General features: G+C 44.7%; 1 protein-coding gene across 2 annotated transcripts in view; it reads right to left on the bottom strand.

Annotated features, from left to right (window-relative positions):
• EPGN (epithelial mitogen) overlaps positions 1-21360 on the bottom strand; it is a 77181-nt gene that overhangs the window by 43793 nt on the left and 12028 nt on the right. For both annotated transcript variants that reach the window (XM_069743480.1, XM_069743487.1), the window contains exons 2-3: positions 17922-17996; positions 3179-3287 (exon numbers count right to left, since the gene is read on the bottom strand). In XM_069743480.1, the coding sequence (XP_069599581.1) occupies positions 3179-3287; positions 17922-17996 (184 nt within the window). The remainder of the gene's footprint in view (positions 1-3178; positions 3288-17921; positions 17997-21360) is intronic.

Below are 21360 nucleotides of genomic sequence, written 5' to 3'. Positions count from 1 at the left end.
TGTTGACGCAATATGTGGATTAGGAACACTGCGTGGATAAGAAGGGAGGGGGCATTTGCATTTGGGAGCGCAGAATTTGCCGAATTTCTTTTGGCGGGTGAGGAGCCATTTTGCTTTTTCAGAGCCTTTGTGCTACTAGTAACGTGGAAGCTCCTTATATTTCTGTTAACAGATGACGGACATGAGTGAATGCCTGCTTTTTTAATGAATTGAGTTGAAGCTTTTATTGGGAACATTTCACATAACGTTTGGGATCACTTTTATCCAGCGCTCTATGCTGAGCACGTACCTTGTGATTTTGATCTAAATCTCCAAGTGACGTGATTCAGATTAAACCCTTGAGGGATCCATTCACTCTAATGAGGCAGCAGAGCTACTCTGGGCTTCGTCTGGCCTCTTTTCAGCTGCGTTCTTCTTTTCAGAAGTGCACAAAACTGTGGCTGACAGCACTTTTATGCAATCCTAAAAAGACGGACACCACCGGATCACAGGTCCTATGGAGTCCACATTGCCTCCATCTGCCTCATTACAGGGAATCTTCCGCCAGAGGTTCCATCTGATTCATGTATTTCAGAGATTTACATGGAAACCTCTGGTTTGTACCTCTGGTACAAAATCGCATTATAGATAACAGGACCAGTAGTTGGCTGGAACGTAATACCCCTATGGGGAATTACCGGTGCGGACATTGCGCATATTGTAGACATCACACCACAGACAGAATTCTACACATCGGACCGGTCGAACATAAAGTGATGCAATTCATAACATGTCTAACCAAGCATGTGGTCTATGTTGTATGGTGCCCGTGTGGGCAGTACTACATAGGCAAAACCATCAGGTGTTTGTATATACGCTTTAGGGAACATTATAGATCCGTAACAACAGGGAAGGGAGTTCCCAGACTCATCTGTCACATACGAGAAATACATGGTGGGAATGCTGGGGTAATGATGTTTGCTGGCATAGAACAGGTTAAGTTGCCAAAAAGAGGGGGCGACCATCACAACGAATTGTTAAGACGAGAAGCAATATGGATCATGCAGACAGGAGCCATGGGCCCCGCAGTTCTCAACGACAAAATCAACATGTCTATATTTTTGTGATCAGGACATGAGTACTCTCTATGACACTTAGTCCATCATTCACATTATGCATGCTAGCAGCAGTATAAAGTCATTGTGGGAGGTTAGCTATGATGAGCTTGGGGGAACCCAGTAACCAGAATAAGAAATTGGAGGGGATAATTGCTATATTCCACTCAATCTCTGTGATGTAGATGGGGAGCTGCAGTAGCTTAGTTGCTTTTAGTGGGCACCGTTTCGTCTGGAACAACAAGATTAAGATAGCAGATTCGGCTTGTCCGCTGTGCCGCATAACATTAGGGGATCTGATATCCGTATAGATTAGCGCTTATGTTTATACTCACCAGTATTGTTTTTAATTGGTTTTAATAAGTTTTGTACCGTGGGTGGGCGGAGTGGGGCTGGAGGGAGGAGCACCGTGTGTACTCACTACTTCAGGCGTCACGTCGGTTCACTCATTGAACCCGTTGAAGCGCCAGGTGGGCATGAAACGGCCGTCGTTTAGCTGCCACATTTCTATGTATGTACACCCCCGTGCCGTGAAGATATTGTCTTAATAAAGGAACCTGCATAGAAGATCGGTGAGTGCTGCCATTTTCTCTACTCACGTGTCTACGACAGTTATTTTTCTGGCAGAAGCACCCGAGATCTGCGGGCCAGCTGTGGTTAATTGGCCTGAAGCATTCACAGTCAGCAGTATCGGTCGTGCAGTCAGCTGTTTTCTTATTGTTTATTATTACCTCTGCGTAAGCGCTCAGCACAGAGCGCAGGATAATTGTGCACCAAGCCGTTACTGCCATCTTTGGGAGGCAGAATGAAAAAATCAACAGCATGTGAAGAATTGGTTTTATTTATTTTTTACGCCGTTCCTCGTGCAGCATAAGTGATTAGGCGACTTTACTCTTCGGGTCAGTGCGATTGCAGTGATACCATATTTATATCAAGTTTTTAGGTCTGACTGCTGTCACACATTAAAAGACGCTTTTTATTGCAAAAAAATAGTTTTTGCATCGCTAAATTTTGAGAGCTATAATTTTTCCATATTTTGGCCCACAGAGTCAAGTGAGGTCTTGTTTTTTGCGGGATGAGTTGACGTTTTTATTGGTACCATTCTTGGGCACATGACATTTTTTTTATTTTTTCTATTCTGTTTTTTGGGTGGCAAAATGAACAAAACCAGGAATTCAGGAATTTCTTTGGGGGGGGAGAGGGGGTGATACCGTTCCATGTGTGACAAAAATGATAAGGCAGTTTTATTCTTCAGGTCAGTGCGATCAGAGCGATACTTCATTAATATAGTTTTTTTATGTTTAGGTGCTTTTGTACAATAAAATCTATTTTACAGAAAAAATTATTTTTTCATCGCTTTATTCTGAGAGCTATAACTTTTTATATTTTTCTGCTGATGGAGCTGTATAGCAGCTTATTTTTTGTGTCACACTGCGGGGTCTCCGATCCAAAGGCAGTCGGGAGCGGTCTGTGACCACTCCTGGCACTTAGTCCCTTGTGTCATCTGTCAGAATCAGCTGACACCTGGCGTCGATCACCCGCACATCCCCCATGTTCACTGGCGATCTCGCGAACGTAATAATCCGTCCCTGTTCAGATAGGCCCAGGGCACATGGACGGATTATTACGTCTTGATGTCAGAAAGGGGTTAAACGGCAAAATGACCCATCTGGGTGCATTCTCCCAGTACATTATTCAATAAATTCTATTTCTTCAAAGGCCTACAGATAGAGGCCCCAAGAATAGAAAAAAACAAATAAATGGGACGTACCCTCTTTACCACCTCAACAAAGGAAGGTGTAATGTTGCCTCAATTCTTTGCAGAAAGGAAGGGTGTCCCTCAGCTTTCCTCCTCATTATTAGTTAACTATGTGATGGCACCAATTAAGAGGTGAAAGAGAAGATGATCTTGGGCCCCTTTCATACATTGACCCCCACCACAGTTGCTAGGATTATTCTGCTGTAGAACTGTGCAACTCTCTTTTAAAAAAATACCAATATTAAATTACTGTTATATGGTTTACTGACACATTGAGAATTCTATTACTATTACAAGGCATTATGTAGTATATGATGTACAATACCTGCATAATGGCTCTCCAAGAGATTCAAGAATAATACAGTGACCATTAATACAGAAGCTGGCAAGATCTTCAGGGCACTCGGCATCATATAGCACATTGTCTTTCCATTCTAATAAGATAACAACAGGTTAAAGAAAAGGAGCAGTGCATTCAGGTATGTTCAGGTGTGACTTGATTTATAGACTAAAGGGTCATTAAAAGCACAAAATCCCAACATACCTAACCTATTTCGACATACTGTAAGCACAAATGACATTTAGCCAGGTTTTAAGTCCAGCAGCAGACAAGTTAAAGGGAATCTGTCACCTGATTTGAGCGATTTGAGCTATTAATATGGGCATACAAGTTGTAGACAGCTCAAACTAGTCATACCTGTACGCCTCATAGATGATGCCTTATTTTTACTGCACAATGAATGTTGCAAAAACAAAACAAAAAAGCAATGGCGGAATTTATTTTTTTCACCATTTTACTGCAGTTTTTTCCTGAACATTGTATGGTAAAATGAATGGTGTGATTCTAAAATATAAGTTGTCGAGGAAAAAACAAGTCTTCATACGGCCATGTTGACAAGAAATAAAAAAATATTATGGCTCTTGGAAAAGGGCAAAGAAGAAAACTAAAGCCCAAAAATGAAAATTGACCACTTTGGGAAGGGGTTAAATCATTACATGATAGGATACCATAGGTAAAAGAAAGTAACACTAAATTAATCACTTTTTGCATTTCAACAAATCTGTTTACTTTGACAGCAAAACAGTGGACATCATATACTACTTGTAGCGGTATACAGTGATGTGAATAGAGGGATTTCATGTTGAGTGAAAATCAGATCAATTGATCATTTTGTTAAAATTCAAGCAACATTATTAGAACTATACAGTGGTTTGCTAAAGTATTAACCCTCCTCCCCCTTGGCATTTTCCATATTTTGCTACCTCACAACCTGGAATTTCACTGTTTTTTAAGGTTTGCATCAGTTTATCTAAAGGACATGCCTACAACTGTGAACATTTGTTTTTCTTTTTATTGTGAAGCAAGCAACTAATAGGACAACATAACTGAAAACTTCAGTGTGCATAACTATTCACCCCCCAAAGTCAGTACTTTGTAAAGCCCTCTTTTGCGGCAATTACAACTGCAAGTAGCTTTAGGTAAGTCTCTATGAGCATTCCACCACTTGCCATTGGGATTTTTGTCCATTCCTCAGGGTAAAACTGCTCCAGCTCCTTCAAGTTAGACGGTTTCCTATCACAGCAATCTTCAAGACTGAAAACAGATTCTCAATTGGGTTAAGATCTGGGCTTTGACTAGGTCACTCAATAACAATTACAGGTTTCCCCTTTAACCACAAGTGTGTTGCTCCAGCAGTATGCTTTGTGTCATTGTTGGAAGGTGAACCTCCGTCCAAGTCTCAAATCACTGACATACTGAAACAGTTTTTGCTCAAGAATATCTCTGTATTTTGCACCAACCACCTTCCCTTCTACTCGGCCCATTTTCCCTGTCCCTGCTGCTGAAAAATAGCCCCGCAGCATGATGCTGCCACCACCATATTTCACTGTAGGGATAATGTTCTTGGGGTGATGAGCCTTGTTGCTTTGGCACCAGCCATCCTGTTTACATTCCTCTTCATATTTGGGGAGTCTCCCACATGTCTTTTGACAAACTATAAATTAGTCTTACAATTTTTGTGTGTAACTAAAGGCTTTTTTGTCTAAACGTTTCCATAGAGGCCACCTCTATGAAATGTATGGTTTATTGTATGCAAAGATACTCCATTCTCTTCTATTTGATGATAATGAATTTGATGGTTTTCCCAGGGATCATCAGAGATTTTTTTTTGTGTTTTTATAACTCAACCCTGACTTGTAGTTCTCAATAGTGATGAGTGAATATGTTTGGAAAACAATCGCTAAACATAAATTCGACATGAATAGGGTACATTCGGATTGGTGATCCGTTTTGCCCCAGTCCTAAGAATAGTGGCCCATGCAAAAATCTGCCACATGTTGGATTACTTGCTCCCGTTCTGCTTTGCCTTCTTCCTCAGTGCTACAGCCCCGGTCACTCTGCGTGGGCTAGCTCTGCTGCTGCTGTACTTTATTCTGTAATCTAGCCCCCTGGATGCTAAATGCTGGGCCCACTCTTCTGCAACGTTACGTGGCACAGTGTCTCCCTGGGCAAGATGTTAGAGTTCAGGGGGAAAACCCCAAAAGTGGACCCTCTGGGTCGCGGCCTCAGAGCCCCTGAGGATGAGCGGACCAGAGGGATCCACCCCCTATACAGGGAGTGTTTGGAACAGGCCCAAGGGGGATGAAACCATAACTGCCAGAGCCAAAGGGGTGACCAAGGGCTGGACAAAGAAGAGAAGAAACCGGGGTATGGACGGGGTGGATAGGAAAACGGAGAATAACCGGAAACAGAGGAATATGGAAGACAGGTGGAACTATGAGGGCTAGAGACAACAGCGACAAGATGCTGCAAAAAAGGAAAAATAAAAATAGAAATGACTGGCAGGTATGGGCGGAGGTGACAGACAAGACTAGACACTGGGCAGGCACAGCTGGGACACAGGGACAAAAAAGGCAGATACACAGGACAGGAACGACTGAGAAACAGAAAAGGCATGACTGAGTCAAAGCAGAGAAACAGAGACAGGGAGCCTAGGTACGAGGGAAAGCGCCAGCAAGAATGCCAGCGTGACCGCAATAGATGCACCGGAGTCTTACCTGAGTAAACGCCGGTCTGAAATTCCCGATGGGTGCCGCCATGTTGGGGTGGAGCCACTTGGTCACAACCTCCCAGAAACCCTGGTGGCGGAAGAAGCGCATCTGCACATGCACGAGCCACAAGCCCGAAAATCTGGGCGGAAAACAGCGAAGGACACCGTCGGGAGCGCGCCAGCCGGACAGGTAAGTATCTGAAGACGTGACAGGGCACCGGCCGGACAGGTAAGTATCTGAAGATGTGACTGTACCCCCTCTCTTACTCCATCCCCTTTTAATGCTGGAGAGGAACCTCCTCAAGATATGAGGAGCATCGATGTTCTCTAGGGGTTCCCATGATCTTTCCTCAGGATGGAATCCTTTCCAGTCAATCAAAAATAAAGTCCTCCCCCTAACCGTCTTTCTGGCTAGAATATCCTTAACCTCAAATATACCATCAGAAGTATGTGGTTAAGGAGAGTGAGATGGAGAAGAATGAAAGTGATTGAAGACTGCAAAGTTTGAGGAGCGACAGATGAAAAGCATTGGGAATACGCAATGAAGCAGGCAACTTCAACATGTATGCTACGTCATTGATGAGACTAGAAATCTCGAAGGGACCAATGTAGCGTGGACCTAGCTTCTGAGAGGGAATTTTAAGTCTGATGTAGCATGAGGAGAGTCAGACTTTATCACCCGGGCGGTACGGAGAAGTGTCCAGATGCCATTTGTCAGCGTACCTTTTCATTCTGCTACTAGCCCTCTCAAGAGCCCCTTTAGTCTCTTGCCAAATTTTAAAAAACTCCAAGGACAGAGATTCCGCCGCAGGTACATCTGCGGTCAGAGAAATAGGAAGTGGAATGCCGGGATGTTGCCCAAAGACCACAAAAAAGGAGACTTAGATGAGGATTCACTAGGGTGATTGTTGTAGGTGAACTCTGCCCATGGGAGGAGAGAAACCCAGTCATTCTGGTGAGCATTGGAGAAATGCCAAAGGTAAGACATGAGAACTTGATTTACACGTTCTACCTGACTGTTGGACTAAAGATGATAGGCGGAGGAGAAATCCAGAGCCACTTTCATTAATCCGCAAAGAGCCCTCCAGAAACGGGAGGTAAATTGGACTTCTTGGTCAGACACGATATGCTGTGGAAATATGTGAAGTCGGAAGACTTGGTGTAAAAAGATCTTCGCCAACTCAGGGGCAGAAGGCAATCCAGGCAAGGAAATGAAGTGGGCCATCTTGGAAAATCTATCCACAACTACCAAGATAATGGTGCAATTCGATAATCGAGGTAAATCGGTTACAAAGTCCATAGCAATATGGCTCCAAGGAACAGAAGGCACAGGGAGCGGATGCAGGAGTCCCGAAGGTAGTTGCCGAGGAACTTTGTTTCTGGCGCAAGAATAATAATAATAATAATCTTTATTTTTATATAGTGCTAACATATTCCGCAGCGCTTTACAGTTTTGCACACATTATCATCACTGTCCCTGATGGGGCTCACAATCTACATTCTTTATCAGTATGTCTTTGGAGGAGACCGGAGTGCCCGGAGGAAACCCACACAAACATGGAGAGAACATACAAACTCTTTGCAGATGTTGTCCTGGGTGGGATTAGAACCCAGGACCCCAGTGCTGCAAGGCTGCAGTGCTAACCACTGCGCCACTGTGCTGCCCAAGAAGAACAGGAAGCGATGAAATCAAAGATATCTTGGTGAAGTGACGGTGGTGACATATAAGGGAGAGAGTCTTCTTGCCCCCAATGTGTCCGGCAAACCTGGAGGAATGACCCCAATGCAAGAATTTCACCTTGTCACGATTTGACACAAAGGTTTTTCCATGAGGAGGAGTGATCACGTTCAAGGGAGCCGCTGAAATGATCCTAGCTGGATCAACAATATGCGCCGGTCTCTCCTCTTCATCCAGTGGTTGAAAAGACCTTGATAGGGCATCGGCTTTGATGTTCTTATTATCAGGTCAAAAGTGGAGCTTGAAGTCAAAACGTCCAAAGAACAATGACCATCTGGCTTGCCGCGGGTTTAGTCTTTGGGTGGACTGAACGTAGGCCAAATTCTTGTGAGCCGTGAAAATGATGAAGGGATGAATGGCCCCTTCGAAAAGATAACGCCACTCCTCCAAAGCCAGTTTAATGGCCAACAGTTCCTTGTCCCCAATGGAATAATTGTGTTCTGAAGAAGAAAATGCTTTAGAGAAAAAACCAAAGGAGACTAAACGACCAGAGTTAGACCTTTGTAAAAGAACTGCTTCAGCTCCAATAGAAGTTGCATCAACCTCGAGGATAAATGGTCTATTGGCATCCGGTCGATGGAGCACCGGGGCTGTAACAAATTCTTGTTTCAGGGTTTGGAAAGTGACCTCAGCCTCCGGGGGCCAGTGATTAGGGTCAACACCCTTGCGAACTAGAGCAGAAATTGGTCTAGTTAATGAGGAGAAATGAGGGATAAATTGCCTATAATAATTGGCAAAGCGAAGAAAACGCTGGATAGCCTTCACTCCTAGAGGACGTGGCCAATTTAGAATGGAAGACACCTTCTGGCCATCCTTTGAGACGATATAACCAAGGTAGGGTATGGAAGACTGCTCAAAAACACACTTCCCAATCTTAGCGAAAAGATGATTCTCCCTTAGTCTTGTAAAACTTGACGAACGTCACGTCGGTGAGTAGGTAAATCAGGAGAGAAGACGATGATGTCGTCTAGATAGACCATGACACTGGAATAGAGGCAATCTCAGAAGACATAATTTACAAATTCTTGGAATACCGCAGGAGCATTGCAGAGGCCAAATGGCATAACTAAATACTCATAGTGACCGTCTTCCACTCATCCCCTGCGCGAATTCGGACCAGGTTATAGGCTCCTCGAAGATCAAGGTAAATATTTGTGCTCCCCTCAGGCGGTCAAAGAGTTCAGGAATAAGTGGCAATGGGTATTTGTTCTTCACTGTAATGTTGTTTAGGCCTCTGTAATCAATGCATGGGCGAAGAGTGCCATCCTTTTTCTTCACGAAAAAGAAGCCCGCCCCGGCAGGAGAAGAAGATTTTTGAATGAAGCCTTTGGTGAGATTCTCCTGGACATACTCTGACATGGCTTGAGTCTCTGCAGGAGAGAGAGGATAGATTCTTCCTCTAGGAGGAGTGGTACCAGGAACGAGATCAATAGGGCAGTCGCAGGGTCGATGTGGATGAGGATTCTCAGCCTCCTTCTTGTTGAAGACATCCGAATAGGAGCTATAATCTGAGGGCAACCCGGAAGGGATAGAGAGGGAACAAGGGACACCAACAGGACGCACCGGCAGCAGACACCGAACCCAACAGGAATCTCCCCAACGCAGATTACCATTATGCTAATCTAAGGTGGGCTCGTGGGTCCGCAACCACGGAAGACCAAGAAGAATTGGATGAAAGATACTGGCTAAAACATAAAACACCATTTTCTCCTTATGCAGGGCCCCTACCTGAAGCTCTACCAGCTGCGTAACCTGGGTTATGGTCTCTTGCAGGGGCTTGCCGTTCACAGAAACGAGAAAGAGGGGATTTTCTAAAGTCCTAACAGGGATGGAAAATGTAATGACCTCCTCTAACCTAATAAAATTCCCTGCAGCGCCTGAGTCTACATAGGCCTCTAAAGAAAAACATTTACCATCTACAGTACATGCAACAAGATAGACAGAGTGAGGGGTAGAGAGGTATCACAAGCACCTAGGGAGGACTATCTTACCTGACCTAGGCGGAGGAGTTTTCCGGACGATCTGGACAGGCTCAAAAAAGCACTCCCACAGTAGAAACAAAGACCTTGGGTGCGTCTCTCCTTGCGACGTTGTTCATTTTAACCCCTTAGCGACCGCCGATACGCCTTTTAACGGCGGCCGCTAAGGGTACTTAAACCACAGCGCCGTTAATTAACAGCGCTGTGGAAAAAGTCCATAGCGCCCCCCAAAGGCCGATTTTCTCCGGGGTCTCGGCTGCCGAGGCCGAGGAGAACATGATTCGGGGGGTTTTTAACCCACCCCGCATTTGCGATTGCCGGTAATTAACCGTTTACCGGCGATCGCAAAAAAAAAAAAAAAAAAAAAAGCGATCTCTTTTTAATTTCTCTGTCCTCCGATGTGATCGCACATCGGAGGACAGAGAAAAGGGGTCCCAGGTGGCCCCCCAATACTCACCTAGCTCCCCCGATGCTCCTCGTGTCTCCCGGTGGGCGCCGCCATCTTCAAAATGGCGGGCGCATGCGCAGTGCGCCCGCCGGCCGGCACCGGGAGAATCTTTGGGGTCTCGGCTGCCGGGGGTAGCCGAGACCCCAAAGAGCACGATCGGGGTCGGTATTACCGACCCCTGTTTTGCGATCGCCGGTAATTAACTGTTTACCGGCGACCGCAAAAAAAAAAAAAAAAAAAGTAAAGTGTAATTCTCTGTCCTCTGATGTGATCGCACATCAGAGGACAGAGAAATAGGGGGATTCGGGGACCCTAGCATACTCACCTAGGTCCCTGGATCCTCTTGCTGCTCCTCCTGGCCGCCGGCAGCAGAACATGGCGGACGCATGCCCAGTGCGCCCGCCATCTGTCTCCATCTGCCGGCCGGCAGGAGAACAGCAGTTGGGGCTAAAATTAGGGGTAGGGTTAGGGTTAGGGTTAGGGTTAGGGGTAGGGGTAGGGTTAGGTTAGGGTTAGGTTAGGGTTAGGGGTAGGGTTAGGTTAGGGGTAGGGTTAGGGTTAGGGTTAGGGGTAGGGTTAGGGGTAGGGTTAGGTTAGGGTTAGGGGTAGGGGTAGGGTTAGGGGTAGGGTTAGGGTTAGGTTAGGGTTAGGTTAGGGGTAGAGTTAGGGGTAGGGTTAGGTTAGGGGTAGGGTTAGGTTAGGGGTAGGGCTAGGGTTGGGGCTAAATTTAGGGTTAGGGTTGGGGCTAAATTTAGGGTTAGGGTTGGGGCTAAACTTAGGGTTAGGCTTCTTTCACACTTACGTCGGTACGGGGCCGTCGCAATGCGTCGGCCCGACATACCGACGCACGTTGTGAAAATTGTGCACAACGTGGGCAGCAGCTGTAGTTTTTCAACACATCCGCTGCCCAATCTATGTCCTGGGGAGGAGGGGGCGGAGTTACGGCCACGCATGCGCGGTCAGAAATGGCGGATGCGACGTACAAAAAAACGTTTCATTGAACGTTTTTTTGTGCCGACGCTCCGCCAAAACACAACTGATCCAGTGCACGACGGACGCGACGTGTGGCCATCCGTCACGATCCGTCGGCAATACAAGTCTATGGGCAAAAAACGCATCCTGCGGGCACATTTGCAGGATCCGTTTCTTGTCCAAAACGACGGATTGCGACGGAATGCCAAACGACGCAAGTGTGAAAGTAGCCTTAGGGCTAGGGTTAGGGTTGGGGCTAAAGTTAGGGCTAGGGTTGCGGCTAAAGTTAGGGTTGGAGCTGGGATTAGGGTTAGGGTTTGGATTAGGGTTCGTATTAGGGTTAGGGTTGGCATTAGGGTTACGCTTGGGATTAGGGTTAGGTTTGGGATTAGGGTTAAGGTTAGGGTTGTGATTAGGGGTGTATTGGGATTAGGGTTAGGTTTGAGGTTAGGGTTGAGATTAGGATTAGGGGTGTGTTGGATTTAGGGTTTTGATTAGGGTTATGGTTAGGGTTGACATTAGGGTTGTTTTGGGGTAAGAGTTGTGATTATGGTTAGGGTTAGTGATTAGGATTATGGATGAGGTTGGGATTAGGGTTAGGGGTGTGTTGGGGTTAGGGTTGGAGCTAGAATTGGGGGGTTTCCACTGTTTAGGTACATCAGGGGGTCTCCAAACACGACAGCCAATTTTGCGCTCAAAAAGTCAAATGGTGCTCCCTCCCTTCTGAGCTCTGCCGTGCGCCCAAACAGTGGGTTACCCCCACATATGGGGCATCAGCGTACTCGGGATAAATTGGACAACAACTTCTGGGGTCAAATTTCTCTTGTTACCCTTGTGAAAATAAAAACTTGGGGGCTACAAAATCTTTTTTGTGAAAAAAAAAATATTTTTTATTTTCACGACTCTGCATTCTAAACTTCTGTGAAGCACTTGGGCATTCAAAGTTCTCACCACACATCTAGATAAGTTCCTTGGGGGGTCTAGTTTCCAAAATGGGGTCACTTGTGGGGGGTTACTACAGTTTAGGTACATCAGGGGCTCTGCAATCGCAACATAATGCCCACAGACCATTCTATCAAAGTCTGCATTCCAAAAAGGCGCTCCTTCCCTTCCGAGCTCTGCCGTGCGCCCAAACAGTGGTTTACCGCCACATATGGCACATCAGCGTACTCGGGATAAATTGGACAACAACTATTGCAGTCCAATTTCTCCTGTTACCCTTGTGAAAATAAAAACTTGGGGGCTACAATATCTTTTTTGTGGAAAAAAAAATATTTTTTATTTTCACGACTCTGCATTATAAACTTCTGTGAAGCACTTGGGCATTCAAGGTTCTCACCACACATCTAGATAAGTTCCATGGGGGGTCTAGTTTCCAAAATGGGGTCACTTGTGGGGGATTTCTACTGTTTAGGCACATCAGGGGCTCTCCAAACGCGACATGGCGTCCGATCTCAATTCCAGCCAATTCTACATTGAAAAAGTAAAGCGGCACTCCTTCTCTTCCAAGCTCTGCGGTGCGCCCTAACAGTTGTTTACCCCCACATATTGGGTATCAGCGTACTCAGGAGAAATTGCACAACAACTTTTGTGGTCTAATTTCTCCTGTTACCCTTGTGAAAATAAGAATTTGTGGGCAAAAAGATCATTTTTGTGTAAACAAAAGCGATTTTTTATTTTCACGGCTCTACGTTATAAACTTCTGTGAAGCACTTGGGGGTTCAAAGTGCTCACCACACATCTAGATAAGTTCCTTAAGGGGTCTAGTTTCCAAAATGGTGTCACTTGTGGGGAGTTTCCACTGTTTAGGTACATCAGGGGCTCTCTAAATGTGACATGGTGTCCGATCTCAATTCCAGCCAATTCTGCATTGAAAAAGTCAAACGGCGCTCCTTCACTTCTAAGTTCTGCGGTGCGCCCTAACAGTGGTTTACCCCCACATATAGGGTATTGGCGTATTCAGGAGAAATTGCATAACAAAATTTATGGTTACATTTCTGTTTTTACACTTGTGAAAATAAAAAAAATGGTTCTGAATTAAGATGTTTGCAAAAAAAAGTTAAGTGTTCATTTTTTCCTTCCACATTGTTTCAGTTCCTGTGAAGCACGTAAAGGGTTAATAAACTTCTTGAATGTGGTTTTGAGAACCTTGAGGGGTGTAGTTTTTAGAATGGTGTCACACTTCATTATTTTCTATCATATAGACCCCTCAAAATGACTTCAAATGTGATGTGGTCCCTAAAAAAAAATGGTGTTGTAAAAATGAGAAATTGCTGGTCAACTCTTAACCCTTATAACTCCCTAACAAAAAAAAATTTTGTTTCCAAAATTGTGCTGATGTAAAGTAGACATGTGGGAAATGTTATTTATTAACTATTTTTTATGACATATCTCTCTGATTTAAGGGCATAAAAATACAAAGTTTGAAAATTGCAAAATTTTAAAAATTTTCGCCATATTTCCGTTTTTTTCATAAATAATCGCAAGTAATATCGAAGAAATGTTACCACTAACATGAAGTACAATATGTCACGAAAAAACAATCTCAGAATCAGCGGGATCCGTTGAAGCGTTCCAGAGTTATAACCTCATAAAGTGACAGTGGTCAGAATTGCAAAAATTGGCCTGGTCATTAAGTACCAAATTGGCTCTGTCACTAAGGGGTTAAGGCAATCAACTTGCATCGGCTCTGGTGCTGATACAGAAGTGGACGTCCTGAGATGTGGACTGGGTGGTCTGCGAGAAGACGGAGGAGGACGAGGAAACCTTCTCTCACAGGCTCGCTCCTGAAAGCGAAGGTCAATATGAGTGGCCAAAGCAATCAAATCTTCCAAAATGGTTGGAGTATCGTGACTGGCTAATTCATCCTTTTATACGTCTGGATAGCCCCCGCCCCACCAAAGCTTCATTATTCCAAGCCAAATCAGAAGATAAGGTCCAGAACTGAATAGCATTCTGACCAACGGTTAAAGACCCTTGGTGTAGATTAAACAAAGACTCTGTAGTAGAGGCCAGGCGACCCGGTTCGTCGAAAACTCGACGAAAAGTCTCCAAAAAAGAAGTCAGTTGAGAGACCATGGGGTCATTACGCTCCCAAAGAGGGTTTACCCATGCTAAAGCATCTCCTTCCAAGAAGGAGAAATTATGAAGGCCACCTTGGCCCGATCAGTAGGGTATTGCAGAGGCAAGAGTTCAAAATGAAGACGGCATTGATTAAGAAAACCCCGACACAATTTGGGATCTCCATTAAACCGAGGTGGTTTGGCCAGATGGGAAGGAGGGTTAGGGGCCAAGACCGGGGCAGGAGCAGACGTGGATTTCATAAAGGACATCATACGGATCTGATTCTCCCGCAAGAAAACAAGTTCCTTCTGGGCAGCCGAGGCTCCAGTGGGATCCATGGCCTGTGTATGCTGTTAGAGTTCAGGGGGAAAAACCCAAAAGTGGACCCTCTGAGTCACAGCTTCAGAGCCCCCAAGGACAAGCAGACCAGATGGATCTACCCCCCTATACAGGGAGTGTTTGGAACAGTGTTTGGAACAGGCCCAAGGGGGATGAAACCACAACTGCCGGAAAACGGATAACAACCGGGAACAGAGGAATATTGAAGACAGGTGGAACCAGGAGGGCCAGAGACGACAGCAGCAAGAAGCTGCAAAAAAGGAAAAATAAAAATAGAAACGACTGGCAGGAATGGGCAGAGGTGACAGCCAAGACTAGACATTGGGCAGGCACAGCTGCGACACAGGAACAAACAAGGGAGAGACACAGGACAGGAACGACTGAGAAACAGAATAGGCACGGCTGAGTCAAAGCAGAGAAAACAGAGACAGGGAGCCTAGGTGCGAGGGAAAGCACCAGCAAGAATGCTAGCACGACCGCAATAGATAGACAGGCGTCTTACCTGAGTAGGCGCCGGACTGAAATACCTGGATGCTGCCATGTTGGGGCGGAGCCACCGGGTCACAACCTCCCAGAAACTCTAGCGGCGGAAGAAGCGCATCTGCGCATGCGTGAGCCGCTGAAGCGCCGCGAGTCCGAAAACCCGGGCGGAAAACAGCAAGGGACACCGTCTGGAGTGCGCCGGCCGGACAGGTAAGTATCTGAAGACAGCTACATGGGTGCCATTGCCCCAACTGACTCAAACCGGGAAGAGCTCTCTAACTGATCCCACTGTGCCACTCCTACGGTAACTTTTTCCTATCCTAACTACTTCTAAGCTATAAGGCTAACCCTGCAATGCCCCCATCTAGAGATCAGTTTGAAGTACTACTCCCCTTAGCACTATACCTTCAACTAGTGACCGGCCCGGGGTGCTAACTTTCCCTAACATACAGTAAATGTATAAAACATATTAGCAATCAGATCATTAATGATAATACACATTATTAGTGTAGCAGTACCAAAAAAATACAGTAGTGATAATACACAAAATAATGTAGCAGTATTACATTGAATAAAAATATTAAGGGATCAATATCACACTTCCTACAATTACATAGATAGATAGATAGATAGATAGATAGATAGATAGATAGATAGATAGATAGATAGATAGATAGAAGAAAAGCCAGCAATTCAGCAGCCGTGGTAGTGTAAAATCACAACAGGTGCCAATAAGATAGAAGAGATGAATTACATTCAGTAAATACAAATAGAATAGGTAGATATACAGATGTCAGTGACAAATACAATTAGTACAGTGTGTGCAAATTACTATACATGTATATAATAAAAGATTATTTTTCTGAAAAAAAATGGAGTGTGCTTCTGCATAATTTTCATAACTAGCAGAGGGAAAGCCGATGGCTGGGGGCCTGGGAAGGGGGTAATACCCATGGAGCTTCCCAGGCTATTAATATCAGCTCGCAGCTGTATACTTAGCCTTTTCTGGCTATTAAAATGGGGGACGCTAAAAAATGACGCAATTCTGACACTTAGCCTCGCTCTTACCACTTGCCTTGTAGTGGTGGCAAGTGGGGTGATAGTTGGGGGGGTTAATGTCACCTTTGTGTTGTCACTTGTCAAGTGAATTCAAGCCCAGAGGTTAGCAATGGAGAGCCATCGATAAGATGCCCCCATTACTAACTACATAGACACATTGTATAAAAACACAGACACCCAGAAAAATGTCCTTTCATTGAAAGAAAGACACAGACTCCTTAAAAAATCTTAATTAAACCATACTTATGACCTCACCTAATTGCACTGAAGCCCTTGTTCTCCTGTAATCAAATTAAAATAAAAAAAACAATATACTATACCTGGCCGTCGTTCTGTCTCATGCCGTAATCCATGTCTGAGGGATTAATAGTTTTCAACCTGGTTGGTACCAAGATGCAACCATCCAAGCTGAGAACCACTGGTGAATGAGCTGCTGCAAGCACAGCCTCAGTGACTAGCGGTGACATCATTGAGGTTACCTTCGGTTACTGAGGATGTGATCCCAGCAGGGCTGAACTGCCGTGACCTCAGCACGGTGGGAAAAAGTTAGTGATGAGGTCACTGAAGTTCAAGCTAAGTGAATTCACCCCAGATCATGGTCAGAAATTCTCACAGTGATCAGCTGTGAATCCACTGTGCTTGAACTGTGGTGAACTCAACTTTTTCCCATAGTGCTAGCGGCGATCTCACTGAGGTCACAGCAGTTCTACCAGGCTGGGAACGCAGCCTCAGTGATCGGACGTAACCTGGATGACCTCTCCACCGGTGACTGAGGCTCCGCTCGCAGTAGTTAATTCCCCAGTGGTTCTCAGCCTGGACGGTCTTGGCACTGTCCAGGTTGAAAACTATTAATCCTCCAGACATGGATTACGGCGTGGGACAGAATGACAGACAGGTATCGTATATATTTTTTTTAATTTTAGTTTTATTACAGGAGAACGAGGGCTTTGGTGGAATAGGCGTTAGATGTGTATAACTTTGTTTGTTATTTTTAAATAAAATGGAAAACTGTGTTTAGTCTTATTTCTAATAAAGGTCTTTATTCTGGCTGTGTCTTTATTTACCATGCAACTATAGGATAAGTAATGGATTTTGGATGGTGTTGTTTGGTTAGTGATTAGTGATGAGCGAGTGTACTCGTTGCTCTGGTTTTCCCGAGCACGCTCGGGTGACCTCCGAGTATTTGTTAGTGTTCGGACATTAAGTTTTCATCATATCAGCTGAATGATTTAGAGCTAGTAGCCAGGCTGAGTACATGTGGGGGTTGCCTGGTTGCTAGGGAATTCCCACATGTAATCAAATTGTCTAGTAGTTGCAAATCATTCAGCTGCTGCAAGGAAAACTAAATCTCCGAGCAGTCATAAATACTCGGAGACCACCCAAGCGTGCTCGGGGAAAACCCGAACAACGAGTACACTCACTCATCACTATTAATGATGCCTCTTGCGTAATGGTGCTGCAGCCTCTGTGGAATTTCAGAAAAGGTGTGTGTATACTGAATGACCATGTGACTCTTAGATTGCATACAGGTGGACTTCCTTTGACTAAGCATTTGATTTATGAAGGTAATTTCTTGTACCAGAAATTTTTAGAGACTTCATAGCAAAGCGGGTGAATACATATGCACAAGCCAATTTTAAGTTATTTGATCCCATAAATTGTATTTATGCCTATATTTTTCTCACTTCACTTAACCAACTTACAAAGACATACTGATAGGGAATTTAGATTGTGAGCCTCAACGGGGACAGCGATGATAATGTGTGCAACCTGTAAAGCGCTGCGGAATATGTTAGCGCTATATAAAAATAAAGATTATTTATTTATTATTTTTTTATTCAGGGGGTTGAATACTTTTGCAAGCCACTGTATTTCCTCATTATTGCAAGCTCTGTTATTTCAGAGTTATAATTGAAAAAAAAATATTTATAAAATACCTGGTGTTGAATTTCTTCTTTTGGCCGTTGGGGATAAGGTGCCTGCAGGATCCTCACTAAATACAGCCATTACAGCTTGAAAGAAAAGGAACATTACGTTGTTATATTAAAGGGATACCATTATCTAAACAGATATATTTACTTTAGGATGTACAGTATATGTTTTTGAGTGTTGGTAGTGTTCTTTTTTGTCATGTGTATTCATATAGCAATAAAATCTGACATAATCCATGATTTGAATGTCGTACATATGATTGACTATGTAATATGGGAAAATTAATGTTCATACCTGGTTATTCCAGAAATATTTTTTCAAAGGGCAGGGAATGCCTTAAAATATTAAACTAGCCAATATTCATTCATTTTTCATTATTCACATGATTATTTTATACAATTACTATACTTGCCTTGGCGAAATGAAGGTAGCGGTCACTTATTTTGAAAGGACAACATCAACTGCCTGAAAGCAAGAGCTGTGGGGGATTTCATGGGTAAGTTTTGGTAAATAAATTTTAACACATTCCCCACTTTCAGAGAAAATATATTTACTGCCAGTTTCCGGTGTTGGATGGTTCTTTTACCCACACTAGCTTAATAACTGAGCCTTCATTCACACCACAGGGATTCTGTTCATGGTACTGCTTTCTAGTTTATTTTAAAACCAGTGAATTGAATAGGAGTGCCATTCATGACCCTCTCTCCATAAATTGCACCTACAGGATCAGCTACCAAAATTTTTAATACGGTGGCATGCTATTTCCAAATCAAGACTCATGAGCGCGGGCAGGGTCCTCTCTTCTCCCGTACCAGTTGTGACTTGTATTGTTCAAAATTATTGTATTTATTTTTATTATGTATACCCCTCCTCACATGTAAAGCGCCATGGAATAAATTACGCTATAATAAATAATAATAATGAGCATAAACATGCAACATCTACACTAAATGGTATTCTGATTGCCCTGCTTTTCTAGTAATCCTCCTTACTATCATCAGCATAGCACCACCAACTCTACCTCTCTCCCAACCTGGGTAACCTATTTCTAACTGTCACTTTTCTCCAAACCCTATCAAATATGGACTTGCTCTATGCAGCGTCAGTTTAGCGCTCTCTGTTCTCACTGTTTCTGACATCAAGAGGTTACGTATCTTGCAGCCTACAGTACAAGATTGAATGCAATCACCTCACTATGACAAGCAAGGAGAGGCTTGATGGCTGAATGAAAAATCAATTTTACTGCCTACAATAAGACAACAGGAAGATAGTAGACAGGAGAAGCATAGAGAAGAACAGAGCTATCTGCACAGAATTTGTGATTGCACTGCTTGTCTTAAAGAGAACCTATAACTTGGTAAAAAAAAAATGAGTTAAATATCTTGTAAAGATCCCAGAGCTCCAGTGATTCTGCCACTCTTTTCCATTTTGTGCTGCTTCACTCCATTGCAGAGATATTCACGTCTTTCTTCTGAAGTGCATCGTGTGAAATCTCTGCTTGCAGACCAACTGGGCGTTTCTTCAGTGCCTTCTCTGGTGACATTCATTTTCTCTCCTACCTCCCAGGTGCTTTGAATCACAGCTCAGCATACTACTGTAAGGGACACAAGGAGCTGTCCATAAATATTACTTGTAATTGCTTGTAATGTCTTTGTAAGTGTCCCTAATTTATCCACTAGGTGGGGTTAGAGTTTCAGCAAATAGATGGTTAATGTGGGAGGAGCTAGTGACAGTTAGGGTTCAGAAACGCTGAAAATTTGAATCAGTTGGGCGGAAACGCCCTGTCAGGGCAGTCAGCTCTGCAGATGTCCAAAGTCCAGTCAGGCCAGGAATGCCAGCAGAGAAAGAAGGAAAGCATTGAAAGAGGCACTGACAGCGCAATATAAGGGGGACTGTGGCTGGCAGGGAGGAAAGAATTAAGCAGTAGGACAGGTCACTCAGAATGTGGCGGCTTGCTAAGTGGATGGATGTACTCGGGACCAGGGTGAAATAGTTTAGAGGAATCCCTACTAAAGTAAGACTGGGCACAGAGGATGCTGGAGGACCAATAGGCATGGTCCGTTCCGGAAGCGAGCTTAGTAAAGATGAAGGAAAGGCAGAGAAAGATAAGTAGCTGTGTAAAACGAAGCCAGATATAAATGCTGACAAGATCAGAGAGGAGACAGGGACAGCAAGGAAACTGTTTAATGTAAAGCCTGCTGTAAATGCTGAAGAGAACCGTTATGTACCTGTCTTTAGTAAAGTTTATTGTTCAGGCGTTCAATCGGACTGTGTCTCTGTTTGTGGGAAATTGACTGAAGAGAGTCCCCTGCAGAAAAGAGGAGACTCTGAAGGAGTTAGACCTGGAGACACAGGTACACTTACTAAAGGAAAAGCAGGTATGCTGACTGGGAGTCATGGAGTGTATGTGAGGGGAAGTCAGGGTGTGATGGAGCAGAAGTCCTCTGCCATGACTACCGCCCCGTCCCACCCTTTCACTACATCAACTTCCAAGCTGTAAATGGCAGCTTCTAGGAGGGAGGGGCCAAAGCACATTCCCAAAGAGACAACTTTTAAGAAATGCCCAGTTGGTCTGCATGTGGAGAAATCACATGCTGCTTTCCAGAAGAAACAAATGTGCATATCTCTGTAGCAGAGTGGCAGAATCAGGTGAGTTCATGGATTTTTATAATGATTTATCTCAATAGTTTTTGAGAAAGTGATAGCTCTTTAAGGCTAGCATACCTCCCAACCGTCCTAGATCCAGCGGGACTGTCCTGATTTTGACAGTCAGCCCCGCGATCCCGGGCGGGACATTAATTGTCCCGCACTGGTTAGGAGGTGTGTATATCACCCAGTCAGCTGAGAGCTCCGAGTCCCTGCACCCGGCCCGCACAGCAGCACACCACATAATGGCTGCTCTGTGCACAGGACCTGTGATGAGGTCACAGGATGGGAGGAGTCACGGGGTCACATGATCGGGAGGAGGACATCCGTGTACAGGACTTTGCTGGTTGCCATGGCGCCGGAGGAGGGTAAGCTTATGTGTGAGGTCAGGAGGTGTTTACAGTGTGGATGTAGCAGAGCCATGTGTGTACGAGGTGTATGGATCAGGGCAGCGTGTGAAAGGTGTATGGAGCGGAGTCATGTGTGTAAGATGTGTACGGAGCCGTGTGTACGAGGTGTACGGAGCGCAGCCGCGTGTGTACGAGGTGTATGGAGCGGAGTCGTGTGTGTAAGACGTGTACGGAGCGGAGCCATGTGTGTAAGAGGTGTACGGAGCCGTGTGCATGAGGTGTACGGAGCGCAGCCGCGGGTGTACGAGGTGTACGAAGCGGAGCAGCGTGTGTACGAGGTGTACGGAGCGGAGCACATCCGCGTGTGTACGAGGTGTACGGAGCACAGCCGCGTGTGTACGAGGTGTACGGAGCACAGCCGCGTGTGTACGAGGTGTACGGAGCGCAG

The sequence above is a fragment of the Ranitomeya imitator genome, chromosome 1 (assembly GCF_032444005.1).
Source record: "Ranitomeya imitator isolate aRanImi1 chromosome 1, aRanImi1.pri, whole genome shotgun sequence".
NCBI classification, from domain to species: domain Eukaryota; kingdom Metazoa; phylum Chordata; class Amphibia; order Anura; family Dendrobatidae; genus Ranitomeya; species Ranitomeya imitator.
The sequence above is the reverse complement of the archived record's forward strand: the minus strand, read 5'-3'. Positions and strand labels throughout refer to the sequence as shown.